The 19081-nt window shown below is 38.1% G+C and overlaps 2 protein-coding genes across 2 annotated transcripts; one reads left to right on the top strand and one right to left on the bottom strand.

Annotated features, from left to right (window-relative positions):
• The first annotated feature begins 1261 nt into the window (after window positions 1-1261).
• LOC146560693 (uncharacterized) lies at window positions 1262-16094 on the top strand. Its single transcript, XM_085243166.1, has 3 exons — window positions 1262-1348; window positions 15293-15480; window positions 15614-16094. Exons 1-3 carry the CDS (start codon window positions 1262-1264, stop codon window positions 16092-16094), a joined length of 756 nt encoding a protein of 251 aa, XP_085099292.1.
• Window positions 8537-13913, bottom strand: LOC146560694 (uncharacterized). Its single transcript, XM_085243151.1, has 3 exons — window positions 13908-13913; window positions 9180-9355; window positions 8537-9044 (listed from the first exon to the last, which is right to left on the bottom strand). Exons 1-3 carry the CDS (start codon window positions 13911-13913, stop codon window positions 8537-8539), a joined length of 690 nt encoding a protein of 229 aa, XP_085099277.1.
• Window positions 16095-19081: the final 2987 nt, after the last annotated feature.

Here is a 19081-nt window from a genome sequence, read left to right as displayed (position 1 = left end):
GTTACTCTCAATCCCTAGATAAAATAGAAAATGAACATTTAAATATAAGAGTGATTAAAAATGCAAGTAAAATATTTTAAAGTAAAAAAAATTAAATAATATAATACAATTTTACATATAACAAGAAAGCTATACAATATACAATATAAGGGTAAATGACATTGAGTGCAAACCAGGCAGAGTAGTAGTAGTAGTGCAAATAGGATGCGATTGTCACTGCAACTTCCCCTTTGAAGACAAACTTGTCATATTGCAGATTTTCTGACTGCAGTCTCTCTCTTATTGTTAAATCATGAACACTGACTGTAACTGACACGCGTGAGGCCTGCAGTTCTGTAGATGCTGTTCTGGATCCTTTTGTGACCTCCTGGATGAGTCCTTGATCCACTCTTGCAGTAACGGTAAGTCAGTCATTCATTGGAAGGTTCACCACTAAGTTTTCTCCATTTGTGAAAAAAAATATCTCTTATAATGGTTTACCAGAGTCCCAAAACCTTAGAAATGTCAACGGACCAACTCAGGGGTGTCCAACTCCGGGCCTCAAGGGCCAGCGTCCTCCAGGTTTTAGATCAAAGTTCATTACCAGCCCCAACCAGACTGAGGCCACAGCAGTATAACAAAGGGAGGATTCAGGGTCACCTGATCCAGACCTAAATACATGCTTTATCAAAATGCTCCAGTGCGGAGAAGTCAGTGTGCGAGAAATATGCTCTCTCTTTGTAACCCTGTCAGTACTCTTGATGTGGCATTTTGGTTCAGTTGAAGGCTTTTCCTGCTAAAAATAAATTACAGTAGTCCAGCTTAGAAGTAATAAATGCATGAACCAGTTTTTCAGCGTCACTCTGAGACACGATCTTTGTCATTTTTGAGATATTGGAAGACAGCAGTCCTAAAAATCATAGAAATATGATATTTGACCAGATGCTTACTCTGGGTGTCATTACTGTGGCTTCCCGTAACACTGTGAGGAATATTGAAGTGTTTTTTTTTGACCAGGTCCTGGTCGAAAGGATATGTAGGACTGAGTACAAAAACTGAATTCAGAAGAAAAAATGTGAAATCATCCAGGTCTCGAAGTTAAAATAAAAACTATTTTATTGTTAGTTCTACCGACTTTTCTCCTAAACCTTTCTAACCTATAATTTCATGTGAGCATAATGGTGAAATGATAATCTTTTTCTGCCACTAGCTTTTTTTGTCTTCTCAAGAAAATTTGGTCAAACATTTTCCAGCAACTCGACCACAGAAGAGTCAGTCAGAGATGGAGTCCACCCTGATAATGACGTGGATCAACACCTGTGTCTGCCTTCCTTTGACTATCCTGATCATCTGTTGTGTATGTTGCATGGTATGTAAAAAATTTACATTTATGTGCTTGTGTATCCATCAGGGGCGGAGCGTGGGGGTGGCTTACTGGGCTTAAGCCCGGGTTGTTTTGTCAGAAGCCCGGGGTCTTTTGGAGTGTAATTTTTTCATAGTTAGATGCCTGGCTGACAACTGTATAAAACAAAAAGTACACACAATATTCGAAGCACATAATGCACACAGTGGAAATTTACGACTGTGCGTGAATCCCCCCCTGATATTGGTATGATCCGAGCTCAGGCACTAAGCAACTGAGCGAGGGGGCGGGGCTGCAGCCAGGTGCTCTTGTGCCTGTGAGTGCGCTGTTGGAGTAACGGAGCCAGCCATACTAAGGAGAGCTTAAGTTTGACCAGGTACCAAAGCAAACCATTCATACCGTACAAATGACGGTGAATCACGAAAGATTGATATCAAACTGATCACTTGACCAATATTACGTTACTTGCTCTTCAAGTGAATCAACAAATGGCGAAATGAAAAGCCGAACAAATGCTTTTTTTTTTTTTTTAATAGAGTCTTAGCTTACGTGTGTTTATTTCATATTTTCAGTTCTTACCCTCCCCGACTAAATCGGTTTCAGTTATGTACTGAAATATAAGAATGGACATTAGAGGGTTCTTTCAAAGAAAAAACTCAGGTAAATGTTATTTTATATATTATGCTTTGTATGTTGTTCAGTATATTTCTATGCAAAACAAGAGGGATTTCAGTACACAGCAGGATATTCACATTTGTAACCAGATATTTACATACACTTTAGGGAGAAAACATAAAACATTTTTACTGTACAACATCAATTTAGAGTAAACTTTTGTTTTAGATAAATATTGAAATATCTTTTGAATTAGTTAAATGTCAGAATAAAGAGAGACAGAGCTGTCTATTTTTTTATCACTTTTATCAAATTTAAGAGTACATATACACTAAGTTAATTAATAAGAAAACCAGATGATTCCATTCTGAGCTGAAGAAGTTTCTGATAGGTTAGTAGAGTCCATGTGAGTAAATTGGTGGCACAGCTGTAGATGCATATAAGGCAAAACACAGAGCCTGTTTCTTTGAAATGGGAAAATTAAGAGATATCAACCAAAACACCAGGAAAAGAATTGTGGAGCTCCATAAGTGTGGCTCAGTTTGAATACAATTTGGTGCCATTTGCAATTAAGAAATACAGATAGTTTCTCTCTTTACTCTTAAAGTTAACAAATATGTTTTTATATTTATCAATCTAAAAAAATAAACATTTAGTCTGATTTGATGTTACAATTAAAAAAGTGTTTTTATCTGAAGAGTAAATATCTGGTTTCAACTGTATATTTGATGATTGTCAGCACAAAGAGGGAGAGAGAGGAACAGAGAGGGAGATGGAGAATGAGGACAGAACAGAGATGAACAAGAGCAGGTGAGACACACATGTTAGTCAAATGGTTGTTTACCAAAAGTATCAGCGTATCACAGGTCCTCATGTATCTCGTACCTAGTGTTTCTTTTTAGGTTTGTTATTTTTCAAATTCTATATTTATTAAGTTATGCAGGCTTGTTTGCACAACAAGGCTAAATAATTATATAAACTTTTGTGAATCTAAATATTGTACTTTGGTAGAATTAAAAAATAAGTGTAGTGCAGGTCTATGATGATTTTTAGTGCTACTATCATCTAGTTCTGATTCTGGTTCTGTCTTGGTTAAATCCTAAGTAGTCCTGATTTTGAACTCTTGTAGTCCTGTTTTAATTCCGGATCAGTTCTGGGTCTGGTTGAATTGGGGTTTAGTCCTCGTGTCTTGATGCAGCCCTGACCTTGTTCTGCCTTGCTGCTTAATTAAAAAACTAGTTTAAGGTGTCCTGTATATGTGATATCTTTTTTCCCCTATATGAAGTCATTCTTTTTTGAACAAAACTCAAAACAGAGCCAATTAATCTTTCAGTCATTTCTACACCCCCCCCCCCCCCTCCCCCAAAAAAAGAAAAAAGAAAAAAAAAATCCACATGCATACTACCCTTCAGGGCTAAGCCCCGGGTGTTTCAAATGTCTGGCTCCGCCTCTGCTGCAGACTGCACCCAATGAAGTCCAAATGAGGGAGCAGTGACTCATTAAGTCCTCCAGCTCCTTTCAGACTTCAATCCAACAAAGCAAAAATGAGTAGAGAAAAATTATCATTCAAATTCTTAAATCCACATTGGGTGAGTAATGATTAATCCTCTTACTGAGATTATTCAATGTGAACTCTAAAATCCCTTCAGATGTTACATACACTCATACACAGGAAGCTTTATTTATATAGCACCAAATCTCAAGACTCTCAATTTGCCTCAGTGACCCTAAAATAATGAAGGAACAACCCTGAAACATCTCCCATCACTCCCACCCACCCCCATCTCTCTCATAATCATGCTTTGTGACACACACACACACACACACACACACAGCACCTAACCAGTCACCATGAATATCACAGTCTTGCCTGCACCAACATAGTAATTCACTGCAAACCTGCACATTAACCTGGACTTACTGTTCAGTATAAACTCTAACAAACATGAAATTACGATCATTACACTTAACCACACCCTAGGGGTCAATTTTCTCTTTTTTATAATGATTCATTTTTCACTTCTTTGTCACTTGACCCCAAATGACCTACTTTTTAAGGTCACAGCTGCATGTAAGTGTGAAAGCTTTTCTGGGTATACTGTAACGTGTAAACTATAACAGATGCAGCTGATTATATTATGTCAGGACTCATAAAGGAATAACCCTTAGAAGCCGAAGCACAGCCCCATCCAGTGTGACAGGTACCCATTCAGGATAATCGGTGTTCGCGTTTCCCAATAAACCACAGAAGTAATTTTAAAGATCTCGATAGGATTCAATGGTGTGCTGGACCCATCCAGTCTATATGTCCGATACTGCCCATGTTAGTGTCGCAGTGAAATGTTCAATTATCCCTAACTAGTATAGCACAGTCGGGGTAAAAACAAGGTTTATATTCCTCTGATCAGGTCTTGCAGGTCTTACAGCTGAACAACAGTGCACAACATATTACACCATTTTAATTTTTATTTAACAAAAACTAATAGTGCTATAGTGCTAGTTCAATGTTTAAGTACTGAATAAGCATCTATACCGGCATCTGTGCACGTGACCGCAAGAAGGAAAAGGACGTTCAGTGCACAGGTGGACAGTATAGAGACATTTTGGTCTCCTGGCATCAGCTAAAAGGATCAGGCTTTGGACCATGAAAAAAATAGCTTGCTGGACAATATTTTGTATTAAACTGTCTATCACAGTTTTTTAAATTACACATTAAGATTGCTGGAATCAGTTCAAAATTATTTCCATCCATTTTTTCTCCTAACGGAAACATATTTCTTATTTTAATTATATTTGTTTTGAAAACTCTTCTTTTTGTTCCTATACTGACAGACATAAAATGCACAATATTTAGTGATTATCTACATACCACACAACACAAACAGCAGATGACCAGTATGGTCAAAGGAAGGCAGACACCAATATTGATCCACATCATCACATGGATGGGCCCCATCTCTATCTGCCATTCAGGGATGGAGCTCTGGTAAAAGATGCACTGTTCACCTTTTCTTCAAAGAAAGACCTGTCGGTGGAAAAGGGAGATTCCATGTAGTTACAGTGATGAAAAAATTCAATAAAAAGTACATGTAGAAAACTGGTAACAAATAATATAGACGGCTGTGTTATTATATTGTATTCATCAGGTTCATACACATATTTACTGCTACTTTGAAGCAAATATGTGAAAATAAATCAGTGTTCTGTCAAGTAATATGATCTTAAACAAGTGCAGTTAGTGCAGTACCAGTACAGATATTTACATTCACAACATTCATAGATAAGCACACTTCAAACACAAAAGAACATGTGACTAATTGCAAGTGTTGCCTTCACTTGCCTCGAGACCGCCCACACATGAAATATAATGCAGATAATGCTGGTGAAAACTGAAGGAGGAAGTTGTGGTAGTCAACTTTAAAAATACACAGCAAAATCTCCAGTGTTAAATTAACATTGGAGAGTGTCTAAATGGGTCCACACCTCTGAGTGTTAAATACAACACTGTTGAGTGTTAAATTAACACTTTTGACAGTGTTATATGTTTAAAAGTAACTTAGTCAGTTTTGAAGATTAACAATGGCTAACACTGAGCAGTGCTGATTTTCTAACACTGGAATATTTCTAACATTTTGAGTTATTTTCCAGTGTTAGAAAATCAGCACTGCTCAGCGTTAGCCATTGTTAATCTTCAAAACTGACTAAGTTACTTTTAAACATATAACACTGTCAAAAGTGTTAATTTAACACTCAACAGTGTTGTATTTAACACTCAGAGGTGTGGACCCATATAGACACTCTCCAGTGTTAATTTAACACTGGAGATTTTGCTGTGTACCAACCCCCATTCACTGGAATTCACAGTCAGCATGTATTAAACTAGTGAAAACGAAATATTTGATTTTCTCTGATCAAGTTTTTATCAAGTAATCTGAGTATAATCAAGTACAGCCAATAACAGTTACCAGTACACACATTTCTGTTCTCTGCATTTATACAAAAGCACCCTGCAAGCACAAAAGAAAAGAGCATAGTAGTCTATCTCATAATACTTTATTACTAAATGCCAGTTTTCTTGTGACTATGCTGTTCTTCAGAAGCAGTGTGATAAGTGTAAACATTGCCCTTACTTGCCTCAGGAATGTTCCAACGGTCTCAGTCATCAAACTCTGAAACATGATATCTGTCCTCGTCTGTCTTGAACAGAGACGTCGTCGTTGCCAACTTTAAACACTCCATACTCCACTCAGAGTCAAATACAAACAAGAGTAGTGATTTTTAGAGTAGAGCCAGTTTTATATTTCCATGCTTCTAGTTGCCTTCACATTGTCTTGAACGGGGAAGTTGCAAATCGTGAAACCCCGCCCACCACCCGCATGCAGTCACACTTGCAGGGTAATTTTTAAGATTTACAGTGAAAAGACAGTTTTTTATTTTTAGTTTGCACCCCAATTCACTTGAGTTTAAAAACTAATAATTTCAATTTGCCCTTCTAGTAAATGAACCCCTGCAGTCACTCTTAACAGGATCTCTCTCTCTATGCATGTAAGAAAACAGAGTTATTAATGCAGCAATGGCTTTTGTTTGGGGAGTTTTTTAGAACACACAAATGCCTGACTCACAACTAAATCCTTAAAATGCATTGCAAATATTACATCAGCAAATACCAAGAATAACCTAATACTAAATAATAGAAAACTAATAGATTACCACACAAAGAACTAAAAAAAAAAGACCGCCCATGATGGTTCCTCCTCTTCCTCCTCTTTCTTGGGTTTCTGCTGCCTGAGGTATTCACTGAGCACGCTGTCAGTTGGGGCCATCTTTCTGATGTATTCATGGATGTTCCTTGTCTCATCCTGGACTGTGGTGCTGACACTCACCAGTCCCCGGCCTCCTTCCTTCCACTTAGCGTCCAGCCTCAGGGTGCTGGACTTGGGGTGAAACCCTCCATGCATGGTAAGGAGCTTTCTTGTCTTTATGTCAGTGGCTTCTATCTCCTCCTTTGGCCAGCCTATTACCCCAGCAGGGTACCTGATCACAGGCAGGGCGTAGGTGTTGATGGCCCGGATCTTGTTCTTACCGTTCAGCTGACTCCTCCGGACTTGCCTGACCCTCTGCAGGTACTTGGTGGTTGCAGCTTTCCTAGCAGCCTCTTCATGGTTCCCATTTGCCTGTGGGATCCCCAGGTACTTGTAACTGTGCTCTGTGTCTGTAATGTTGCCTTCTGGTAGTTCAGTCCCCTCAGTTCTGACTACCTTCCCTCTCTTTGTTACATTTCTCCAGTCCGAACAACATTACAATATCATTGCTGTGTATCCTGGTGGTGTGGAGCAGTGAATCAATGTCTCGTTCACTCTTGGCATACAGCTTGATGTCATTAATGTACAGGAGGTGGCTGACAACTGCTCCATTTCATAGTCGGTATCCGTAGCCAGTCTTGTCAATGATCTCACTGAGGGGGTTCAGGCCTATGCAGAACAGCAGTGGGGACAGAGCATCTCCTTGGTAGATCCCGCACTTGATGGTAACTTGTGCTATGGGCTTGAGTTTGGTGCTGCATTAGCGTCATCTAGCAGACGTTAGAGGGTACTTCACGTAGTCTATATAGTCCATATATATATATATAGAGGTTCATTTTAACCTATTATAACTCAAACTACAGTATTTTCTTGAAACCAACCAAGTATATTTCGGGCCAAATAGATGCCAAAGAACAACTACAAAACTGGATTCCATTTGTTTGTTTGTTTGTTTTAAACTTAAAGATACTTTTACATGTATAATAACAACAATTGCAGCAATAATAATAATAATAAACAGAAGAAGAAAGACATCAGGTGCAGAAATCTGCCAAATCAAATCTTGGAACCTCTCCAGCTAAACCAAAATATGTTCTTCTAAGTACGTTATTTTTATTGATGAAACATTTGTACTGAAACTTAATTTTATTTAAGTAATAGAGACACATTCTGACCCATGGCGCCATCTAGAGGACAAAAAAAAACATTTTTACAGTCTTATATGGAACATTTGGCACTGAGAGATTTAAACTCTCCAGTGCAAAACCACGATAAATGTGAATGTACAAATGTTTAAAAATGTAAATCCTCTACAAGAGTCAAATGGTGCCACTTTGTTCTAACCTGGAGAATGATTCTCAACATCCTGGAAAGAGCAGCACAACAGCATTAATAACAGAACAAAATCCAACCAAAAATCTGTTTAATTCATAAAATGTAAACAGACAAATACATAACATCTTAAGAGAAAACAAGAATAAACTTTATTGGATACATTTCCATTACTTTTTGTAAGATATTACAGAACTATAGGTACCATTGTTTAATCTCTGTTAAGTCAGAAACATCTGGAAAAAATATGAAGAGAAATGATTCTGGAAGAAATTTTGCCCTTTAATTTCAAGCCGCAAAGAATATTGCACTGTAGAGACTCAAGTTCTCACGGGGAAAAGAACCGATCAACCAGTTTCTCTGCATTTCTGACACTATTTGGCTGCAATTTTTCACTCCCCCTTTGTCTCTGACTATTCACTCACCACGTCAGTCTGTCCTATAATCATTCACACTGACCACCTCCTGCTTCATCTGCTGCAGTGTTGTCTCTATTACAGCAGCACAGAAATGCCAGCAGTCTGTCAATGGGTCCTTTCCACATGAAAACAAACAGAATCAAGTCCACAAATGGACTGAGCAAAAAGGAGATTACAAACATAACATGGATCTGTGTGGGGTCAATCAAGCTTGAGTTTATTAAATTATGAATGATGATTGTGGGAAGCATGAAAAAGTAGTTAAGCAGCAAAACAACCAACATTCCAATGATTCTTCGTTTTTCCTCAGTGGGCACTGAAGGGGCAGCAGGCAGAGCTTTGATGGTCCCAGCTAAAGAGAAGATGAAGAGAGGAGTGGGGAGGAGGGCATAAATAATGAACCGTACAAATTCTTGCAACACTACACCCAGAGGGACACTGACAATACAAAAGACCCAGACCAGAACACAGACCAGCACAGAAGCCTTAGTTTGTCTGAGCCAGTCTAACCACGGAGAGGCGATGAAACAATACCTGCAACGCAAAACAGACAGAGACGCTCATGATCACAGTACAGAATAATAGATCACTGATTATAAAGATGCTTCACTGTACAATATAATGTTTAAACACATGCAAGTACACACACACTAAAAGACAGATAGGTACCTTTCCAGAGCAATGCAACACTTGAAGTAAAGATTGGCCATCACACCACAGTAGAGAATGGTCTCAAAAACCTGGTTATGAGGTTCTTTCATGAATGCCATTGTTATGCAGAGCTGGAGTAGATTGGAGACGAGGAGGTTTGTGTAATAGATGAAAGGGGCCTGACACCGTTGCACCTGCAGGAAATATTCAATGAATTCACATTAATGCAGTAGCATGTCTACTTTCAAAATGAATCTACTTATATACCAGGTTTTCTGGAGACTGTAGTGTGGACAGCGAAGTCTGTTCTCAGTAATTAGAAATATCAGTGACATAAGAGACAGGAAACAGGAACAGTGGGTGTAACACTGAGTCAGCCTGCTTTCTTGTCTTACTAAAGAAAACCTTCCTTCCTCTACGATGAGCGACAAATTAAAAAAATAAATAAAGTGAACCTGTACCTCTACAGCCAATGAGTGGCTATGCTAGCTGTGTTGTGCTGTAGAGGGATAGAATGCTGTTATGCGAGTGATCAAACAGTTTTATTAACATGAAAGCTTCACAGAGTATATTCTGCACTGAGGACTGCCTCGCTTCCTCTGCAGTATTGCTAAAATTAAAAACATCTGCCTCAATGACAGTGTTGGGCAAGTTACTTTGAAAAAGTAATTAATTATAGTTACTAGTTACTTCTTCAAAAAGTAGAGTTAGTAACTAAATTACAATATTCTAAAAGTAATTAATTACTTGAAAAGTAACTATTGCGTTACTTTAAAAAAAAAGTTTGTTTTCATTTTGACACACTGTATTAACACAATTGATCTCAAATCAGACAAAAAACATAAAATCAGAGTAGAAAAAGTTTTTTTTTTTACTGTAACAACCACAAAAATGTTTAATGATCATATTTCATAACTTTAAATACAAATAAAAATGGTCAATTTTAAAATCACATGCACAAGTTTTGCAAACAACAAATTTATTTCCATCCATTTACCTTTTACCTTGATTTTTTAAATAACCATTTCAAACTATTTACAGAACAATCAGCTGTTTGCATTCAATAAGATGCCACAAATTATTTGTGCCACTCCAAAAACATTATTTCTGTCCACTATAAAGGAGAACATCACAGCCTGATACCTGCAGGTCTGACAGCAGCAGGTGTATCACTGCTGTTTCTACCTGGAGACAGCAGTCGCCTCATTGTTCTGACACACAACACAAAACTATCCACAACACCACACACTAACTACACAAGACAACACATTAACTACACACTCCAAACACGCTAAACGTCACAAATCTCTCACATCTCAAAACTGTCTCTCTCTCTTTTTCTGCTGTCTTTCTCTCTCTCTTTTTCTGCTGTCTTTCTCTCTCTCTCTCTCTCTCTCTCTCCTAAAACTTCCCCTATTTTGTTCTTTGCTCATAAGCAGAGAGTACTCGCTGCGCTGTCTTTAGGCAGGAAACGTGACAAAACTATTGAGGAAAAAACGCAATGTATATATTGTTTATGACTCTGGTTTTACTGGCCTATCAACACAATTTAAAAACTGGTATATATCACCTTGTTGCTTTGTCTTTAAGTGGTCAGGTTACAGTTAGGCTAAAGCTGGATCAGGTGACCCTGCACTATACTTTATTTTAGTTGCTAGGTTCCACCTTCAAAGGGACTTCCCATAATGCACTGAGCATTGTCATTTCACATCTTTTCACTCCTCGTAGTGATGGGATTTCCAGCTCTTTTTAGAGAACCGGCTCTTTCAGTTCAGCTCACTACAAAGAGCCGGCTCTTTCAGTTCAGCTCACTACAAAGAGCCGGCTCTTTCGGCTCCGAACCGGCTCTTCAGGTTGTTTTGTTGCTTTCATTAATTTATTATTAACAATAATATAAAATTATGCACAAAAGGAATTACTAACGTAAAAAAAAAGTGGTTTTATTTATATATGTTTTTATATAAATATATGCAGTGGCCCCTAGAGACAAAACACATTTCTAGCATGAACTGAACTTCCAAAACAGAGCTACCTAGATCACTTAAATTACTCAATTGAAAGCATGAAAGCATATGTGTATTGTTTGTGTATTTATACACAATCATTCATATATACCTGTTACTACCACACACCAAATCCGGTCGTTGGTACTTGCTGGCTTGTGTAGCCATTAGGCAAAGCTCAACACTGCCCCCTAGCATTCTGGAGCACTTCTGTTGTCTTTTGTACGTGTTTTGAGTTTTTATGTGCTTTGTGTCTGGGGGCCACTGTAAATATACTTTTATTTATTCACTCGACATAAAATGTAATAAATAAATCATATAATACAAAAATCAACTAGTCACATTTCAACTTTTAACTATTTAAATTTTCAGCTTTTTCCTTTTACAAATTTAAAGTGAAACAACACAATTAAAATATGAAAACAAAAAAAAAGATGCATATTCTCTGTCATATGGACCTGCATGAATAAACTTTCTGAATCCTTTATCATCTGCAACTGAAAATAGTTGTGGATGATTACTATACCTTTGTAATGTGACCTTGTTGTCCCTGGCTCTTTCTCTCTCTCTGGCTCTGTTCCTGTGCTACTGTGTAACTACCGCCCCTCCCCCCTCTGCCCAGCGTAAAGCACAAGGCTCGCGTGCTGAGTGAAGCGGGAAAAAAGTGCGAGAGAGAGGGTGAGAGAAAGAAAGAAAAAAAAAACCACGGCAAAGAGCCGGCTCTAAGAGCCATTTCGTTCGCGACCGACCCATCAGTAACTCCTCGTGTTATTTATGTCACTGTGGCATGTCAGTACCTTTTTTTCCTCGCACAGTTTATATCTTGTCTTTATCTCTCTACGCTCTCGTTACCTCTCGCTGCTTTCCCTCACCCTCTAACTGCAAGTAATAAACAAGATACTTTTACAGTTAGAGGAAGTAAGACTATAACTGGAATAACTTTTTAAGTCAGACCTTTAAATTTATGTGAAACTAACAATCTAATTTTAACAATCACTTTTTTACACTTCCCCTCTTCCGTTAGTTGAACAGCAGCTCTATTTTTTAAATAATTTAATAAATATTCAGATCTCAGGCTGATGGATACCAGAGGCGGAGCCAGACATTTGAAACACCCGGGGCTTAGCCCTGAAGGGTAGTATGCATGTGGATTTTTTTTTTCTTTTTTCTTTTTTTGGGGGAGGGGGGGGGGGGGGTGTAGAAATGACTGAAAGATTAATTGGCTCTGTTTTGAGTTTTGTTCAAAAAAGAATGACTTCATATAGGGGAAAAAAGATATCACATATACAGGACACCTTAAACTAGTTTTTTAATTAAGCAGCAAGGCAGAACAAGGTCAGGGCTGCATCAAGACACGAGGACTAAACCCCAATTCAACCAGACCCAGAACTGATCCGGAATTAAAACAGGACTACAAGAGTTCAAAATCAGGACTACTTAGGATTTAACCAAGACAGAACCAGAATCAGAACTAGATGATAGTAGCACTAAAAATCATCATAGACCTGCACTACACTTATTTTTTAATTCTACCAAAGTACAATATTTAGATTCACAAAAGTTTATATAATTATTTAGCCTTGTTGTGCAAACAAGCCTGCATAACTTAATAAATATAGAATTTGAAAAATAACAAACCTAAAAAGAAACACTAGGTACGAGATACATGAGGACCTGTGATACGCTGATACTTTTGGTAAACAACCATTTGACTAACATGTGTGTCTCACCTGCTCTTGTTCATCTCTGTTCTGTCCTCATTCTCCATCTCCCTCTCTGTTCCTCTCTCTCCCTCTTTGTGCTGACAATCATCAAATATACAGTTGAAACCAGATATTTACTCTTCAGATAAAAACACTTTTTTAATTGTAACATCAAATCAGACTAAATGTTTATTTTTTTAGATTGATAAATATAAAAACATATTTGTTAACTTTAAGAGTAAAGAGAGAAACTATCTGTATTTCTTAATTGCAAATGGCACCAAATTGTATTCAAACTGAGCCACACTTATGGAGCTCCACAATTCTTTTCCTGGTGTTTTGGTTGATATCTCTTAATTTTCCCATTTCAAAGAAACAGGCTCTGTGTTTTGCCTTATATGCATCTACAGCTGTGCCACCAATTTACTCACATGGACTCTACTAACCTATCAGAAACTTCTTCAGCTCAGAATGGAATCATCTGGTTTTCTTATTAATTAACTTAGTGTATATGTACTCTTAAATTTGATAAAAGTGATAAAAAAATAGACAGCTCTGTCTCTCTTTATTCTGACATTTAACTAATTCAAAAGATATTTCAATATTTATCTAAAACAAAAGTTTACTCTAAATTGATGTTGTACAGTAAAAATGTTTTATGTTTTCTCCCTAAAGTGTATGTAAATATCTGGTTACAAATGTGAATATCCTGCTGTGTACTGAAATCCCTCTTGTTTTGCATAGAAATATACTGAACAACATACAAAGCATAATATATAAAATAACATTTACCTGAGTTTTTTCTTTGAAAGAACCCTCTAATGTCCATTCTTATATTTCAGTACATAACTGAAACCGATTTAGTCGGGGAGGGTAAGAACTGAAAATATGAAATAAACACACGTAAGCTAAGACTCTATTAAAAAAAAAAAAAAAGCATTTGTTCGGCTTTTCATTTCGCCATTTGTTGATTCACTTGAAGAGCAAGTAACGTAATATTGGTCAAGTGATCAGTTTGATATCAATCTTTCGTGATTCACCGTCATTTGTACGGTATGAATGGTTTGCTTTGGTACCTGGTCAAACTTAAGCTCTCCTTAGTATGGCTGGCTCCGTTACTCCAACAGCGCACTCACAGGCACAAGAGCACCTGGCTGCAGCCCCGCCCCCTCGCTCAGTTGCTTAGTGCCTGAGCTCGGATCATACCAATATCAGGGGGGGATTCACGCACAGTCGTAAATTTCCACTGTGTGCATTATGTGCTTCGAATATTGTGTGTACTTTTTGTTTTATACAGTTGTCAGCCAGGCATCTAACTATGAAAAAATTACACTCCAAAAGACCCCGGGCTTCTGACAAAACAACCCGGGCTTAAGCCCAGTAAGCCACCCCCACGCTCCGCCCCTGGTCTGCAGAGGGCTGTCTGTGACCATGAGCACTGGCCACTAAGTGGCAGTGTTTCATCAGAAGTTAGTGCAGTTAACATCTGGACGTAGGCAACTGAAGCTGCCTGCATTGCTTGGTTGGGTCTATCTCTTGGAATTGGAAACTCAAACCATTTTGGAAAACTGCTCCAGACTTACTACAAAGGAGTAACTGCTGATCCACAACACTGAGTGTACAACCACTGCCCACACACTGCCTGCTGTACCACAACTTACACTATGTTTCCACATCTGTCAAATTTTAACCCCCACTGATGGCAACGACCACTTTTCTAATAGAAATCTGCTAAAAAAAACTTTATGGGGTAACGATGGTAAGGCAAAAAAAAAAAAAAATCATGATAAAAAATAGTTATGAATAATTACGAATAAAACAACAGGGAAAAATAAGAGGAGACGGTTGCAGCACAGTGTGGGGGATTATTGTAAGAGAGTGAATCTGAATGATGTGTTTTACTTTCTAAAACTATGGTTGTTTAGCATGTAGTTAAAACCCTGCTGCTAAGTGGCGCACTGGTGACCTGTGGGTAGTTAACAGATTAAAATGAATAGAGATGGCATGAAAATATTACATCTGTTAGTTTGTACATTAATCAGTGTTCCTGTAACTTCTCTGTTCACATCAAACCGTTGTGTGAATTAAAATGTAAAAGTTAAATAATGCTGACAAAGTGCCTGCACAATTTCAAAGTTAGCCTTTCTTTCATCCAGTAGAAGATGCACAACACCTGGGTCTCATAGCTTAATCAGAATGTTTCACTAAAGGAGTAAACGTTAATATACTTCACAGTGAAAATATTTGGAAGTGAGGTACTCTCTAACATATAATACACATCCCATCAGATAACAAGTGCAACATTGTAATACCGCACATGACAAAACATTGTCTGTTTAATCTGACCTCATAGATTGCTCTATGATGGAGTTGAACACATCTTGTTATTATTTCATATTCTGACTAATAATTGTATGTCCTGCAGGTGCGACGGGATCAGGTCCCTGTCATCTATTACACAAACCTCCTGATCTCCAATCTAATCCAGATGTGCACTATCATCATTATCGTGGCAAAACCAGATGATCATGAAACCTACATGATGTCTTTTGTTATTTACTATTTCGGTGTCCAGGCCAGTCTTTACTTCAAGTTGTGCATTGCTCTGGAAAGGTACCTGTCTAACTTTCAGTGTGTGTACTTGCATGTGCTTGAGTACTATATTGTACTGTGAATCATCCATATTTTTAGAAATAATATATTCTCTACTGTGAAAATTAAGTTATCTGTCTGTCTTGTGTTGCAGGTGTTTTTTCATCACCCGCCCACTGACGGACTTTATGAGGCAAACCAGGAGTTCTGTGCTGGTCTGCATTCTGGTCTGGGCCCTTTGTGTTGTCAGTGTACCTGTGGCCATAGTCTTGCGTTATTTTCTACGAGTCCTTATTTTGATCCTAGTCCCTGCCTTTCTGTTCATCATCTGTTTTGCTGCGACCCTCAAAGCCCTGCGTGCTGCCTCCACAGTGAGCACCGAGGAAAAGCGAAGAATTGTAGGAACTTTGGTTCTGTTGCAGCTTAGTTACTTTCTGATGATCCTACCTGCAATTACTGAGTTAACTTTTGAATTTCACCCACATGACACTGTCAGAGATGTTGTTTTTATCTTGTTTCTACTCAGTCCTTTTATGGACCTGATTTTGTTTTTTCTCATGCAGAAAATGCCCACTGACAAGCGGCTGGCTGGTTTGTGCTGCTGCAGTAGGTGTAGCAGCAGCTCATCATTGTGAGGAAAAAGCAAACGGCTGTTGTACTACAGATTTAAGCAGCAAAAACTATTTTATTTTATATGCTCGAATATACAGAAAATAGGTTTAAATGTTAAACAAATTTCTTCCAGTCAGAGAATGTTGCATATAATTTAATTTTTGCTTGATGCGTAAAGTTAAAAGATTAAAAATAATAAAACTAGTTTTAAAAAGAGACTTTTTCATTTGATTACATTTTATATGATGGATTATGCAGAGAAACTAGAATTGGTCTGAAAAATCTATTGCTTTATCACCTATTCAGGTTGTAAATCATGTTTTTAAAAAGTAACTAAGTAACTAATTACTTTTGAAAATAAGTAATCAGTAAAGTAACAGGATTACTTTTTGGGGGAAGTAATCAGTAGTTAGTTACTGATTACTTTTTTCAAGTACCTTGACCAACACTGGTCTTGTGTTGCCATCTGCAACACTTGACCACTGATGGACTTTATGAGGTAAACCAGGAGTTCTGTGCTGGTCTGAGTCTGAGTTAACGTTTTCACCCACATGACACTGTCAGAGATGTTGTTTTTATCTTGTTTCTATTCAGTCCTTTTATTACGGAGCCCCGCAGGGGACATGGGAGAAAAAAAAAATTAAGACGGACTTTTGTGAGATCTCGCAAAGGTTTTAGCCACATTCTTCGGAGGCTACCAGCTCGAAGCCGACCGGGAGGTCGAGGCACGATGTGCCGGGAAAGCGGTGTTCCTCCCGGCTGTAGTAGGTCTCGACCTCCCGTTAGCTTCAAGCTAGTGGGTGTCAGATCTCCGAAAACGTCGGTGCACTTTTGCAAATATGTGATGTCTTGTAAACCGAGCAGGTATCTGACGTTTACACAACTACATTCACGCCTCAAAATATCTTAAAAGTGTATTTTGTGACCCAGAAAGAGTAATATTACAACTAAGTAGCTGCCGCCATTGTTGGAATTCAACTTTTGCGGGGTCTCGCAAAAGTTTTGCGAGATCCCGAGTTTGTTTTGCGAGATCTCGCAAAAGTTTTGCGAGATCTCGCAAAAGTCCATCTTATTTTTTTTTTCTCCCATGTCCCCTGCGGGGCTCCATATTTTATGGACTTGATTTTTTTTTTTTGCAGAAAATGCTCAGTGACAAGCCGCTGGCTGGTTTGTGCTGCTGCAGTATGTTGCAGCAGGCCATCAGTGTGAGGAAAAAGCAAACGGCTGTTGTAGCTTTAAGCAGTACTGTGACAATAAATCTGCATCTCCATGTGAATGTATTCATTTCAGAATTTTATTTTATAATTTTTAGTTCTATAGTGTTAGTTGCATTTTATTTACTATATAGAGAAATCTTTTACATTACAATGTTCACTGCAGTTTAAAATTATAAGGCAAACTTACATCCATCTACAGAAGCTTTTGTCTCTGCTTTTTCCTCAGCCGTTCCTAATGTCTAGACTAATTTCTTCCTGGTTAAATAAAGAAAATAATATAAGGCACTATTTTTTCCATAAATTCTTTTGTTATTTTGTGTTTTGCTTTATGATGTCATGTACCATCTATGGTCTGAATTGCTGTTAGTAATGCTGCTGTGTTTTTTCCAGGAGGACTCATGAATCAGATCACGGTGGTATTTCACTAAACTCCACAATGAGAAATAAACATTTAAGCATTTCAAAATTCATAACGATAATGGTTTAAATTTGAGGATACTATTTAATGCTCTCGGACTTTTAAGCTCAGACGTTTTTAAAATATATTTGACCACTAGATGGTGCTCCCAATAGAGGATGCTTTAATGTTAGTTTACCTCCACTTTTTTTTAGATTTGAAGAATCATAGAAAATAGACCAGTGTAAGTGCTCTTGGCAATAGCTTTGTATACATTTATGATGTTATATTTTTCTTCTAAATCCAATCTGGAAGCTGGATCCACATAGGGCTGCACTGAAAACTGAAGGCTCTGCCTGCCATTCTACTTTCAAATACTCCAACCACAAGTAAAACATGCTGATAATAATGAATTACAGTAGTCCAGCCTAATAAATGCATAAACGCATAAATGGCTTTATAGAGACTTTCTTTTCAGAGGAGCTACAGTATCCAGAGTCATACGTAGTGAAGATTTGCTATGCTTTTACTTAAACTTAACCACTTGTGTCAGTAAATCTTCTTCCAACTATGTCATCACTATGAGCCTACACAGACTGCTTTTTTGGGTCACTAGATAGTGACATGGAACTGCAAATGTTGGCATGATGGATGAACTATTTGCAAAAGAGGGTGTGTTAAGGACATAAAGTGGACTTTAATGTTACTAATGTAATTAGTAAATGTTTCAACTTATTTACCTAAATATTAGGGATGGGTATCGAAAACCGGTTCTTGTTGAGAACCGGTTCCCACTGTTTCAATCCCTTGGAATTGTTTGCCATTTTTGCAAACGATTCCCTTATCGATTCCAGTCGCCCTGAATGATGTCACCACGTTGCGGAGCGTCATTTACCTGGCAGGAAACATGGCGGCTCAAACGCTCTTTAGTTTGGTTATACTTTACGAGAACGGATGACAACAGGGCAACTTGCAAAGTAGATATTTCCTTTAAGGGAGGAAACACTACGAATATGCAAAAGCATTTGCTCACAAAACACGCAATGACCTTAAATGAATGTCGTGTTTTTAATTCCGCTCCAGACTCGTGAATCTCGTCCCAGCAGCAGCGGTAACGTTTGCACGTCCTCTCCCGTTAATGCAGCAGGTAAATAATCAACTAACAGTGCATATTATGTTAGCGCGATCTGTCTTATTACAAAACCTGCCATTACTGTGCATTTAGGCGACCATGATGAGAGAGACAGACAGAGTCTGGCTCAGATGCTGGCAGTTCTCGCTGCAGTCTGCTGGTAGCGTCTCCTTTCAGGCCAGGATAGACGAATGTCACCGAGCAGAGACTAAGTTTGTGGTCAAAGGCTTGAACCCATTTGCCACAGCAGATGCCCCGATTTTC

The sequence above is a fragment of the Mchenga conophoros genome, linkage group LG13 (assembly GCF_057382185.1).
Source record: "Mchenga conophoros isolate Kocher_MC1m ecotype Shallow Benthic linkage group LG13, M_conophoros_male_GT1.1, whole genome shotgun sequence".
Classification (NCBI taxonomy): domain Eukaryota; kingdom Metazoa; phylum Chordata; class Actinopteri; order Cichliformes; family Cichlidae; genus Mchenga; species Mchenga conophoros.
This window is presented reverse-complemented; position numbering and strand designations above follow the sequence as displayed.

What these genes read in the sequence shown, in the direction of transcription:
- LOC146560693 (XM_085243166.1), top strand. Translation starts at nt 1,262, where the DNA reads ATGGAGTCCACCCTGATAATGACGTGGATCAACACCTGTGTCTGCCTT. An exon ending in TCTGTTGTGTATGTTGCATG is followed by an intron (nt 1,349 to 15,292) that starts GTATGTAAAAAA and finishes TATGTCCTGCAG; the next exon opens with GTGCGACGGGATCAGGTCCC. An exon ending in TTGTGCATTGCTCTGGAAAG is followed by an intron (nt 15,481 to 15,613) that starts GTACCTGTCTAA and finishes CTTGTGTTGCAG; the next exon opens with GTGTTTTTTCATCACCCGCC.
- LOC146560694 (XM_085243151.1), bottom strand. An exon ending in TGTTGCATTGCTCTGGAAAG is followed by an intron (nt 9,045 to 9,179) that starts GTACCTATCTGT and finishes TTTGCGTTGCAG; the next exon opens with GTATTGTTTCATCGCCTCTC.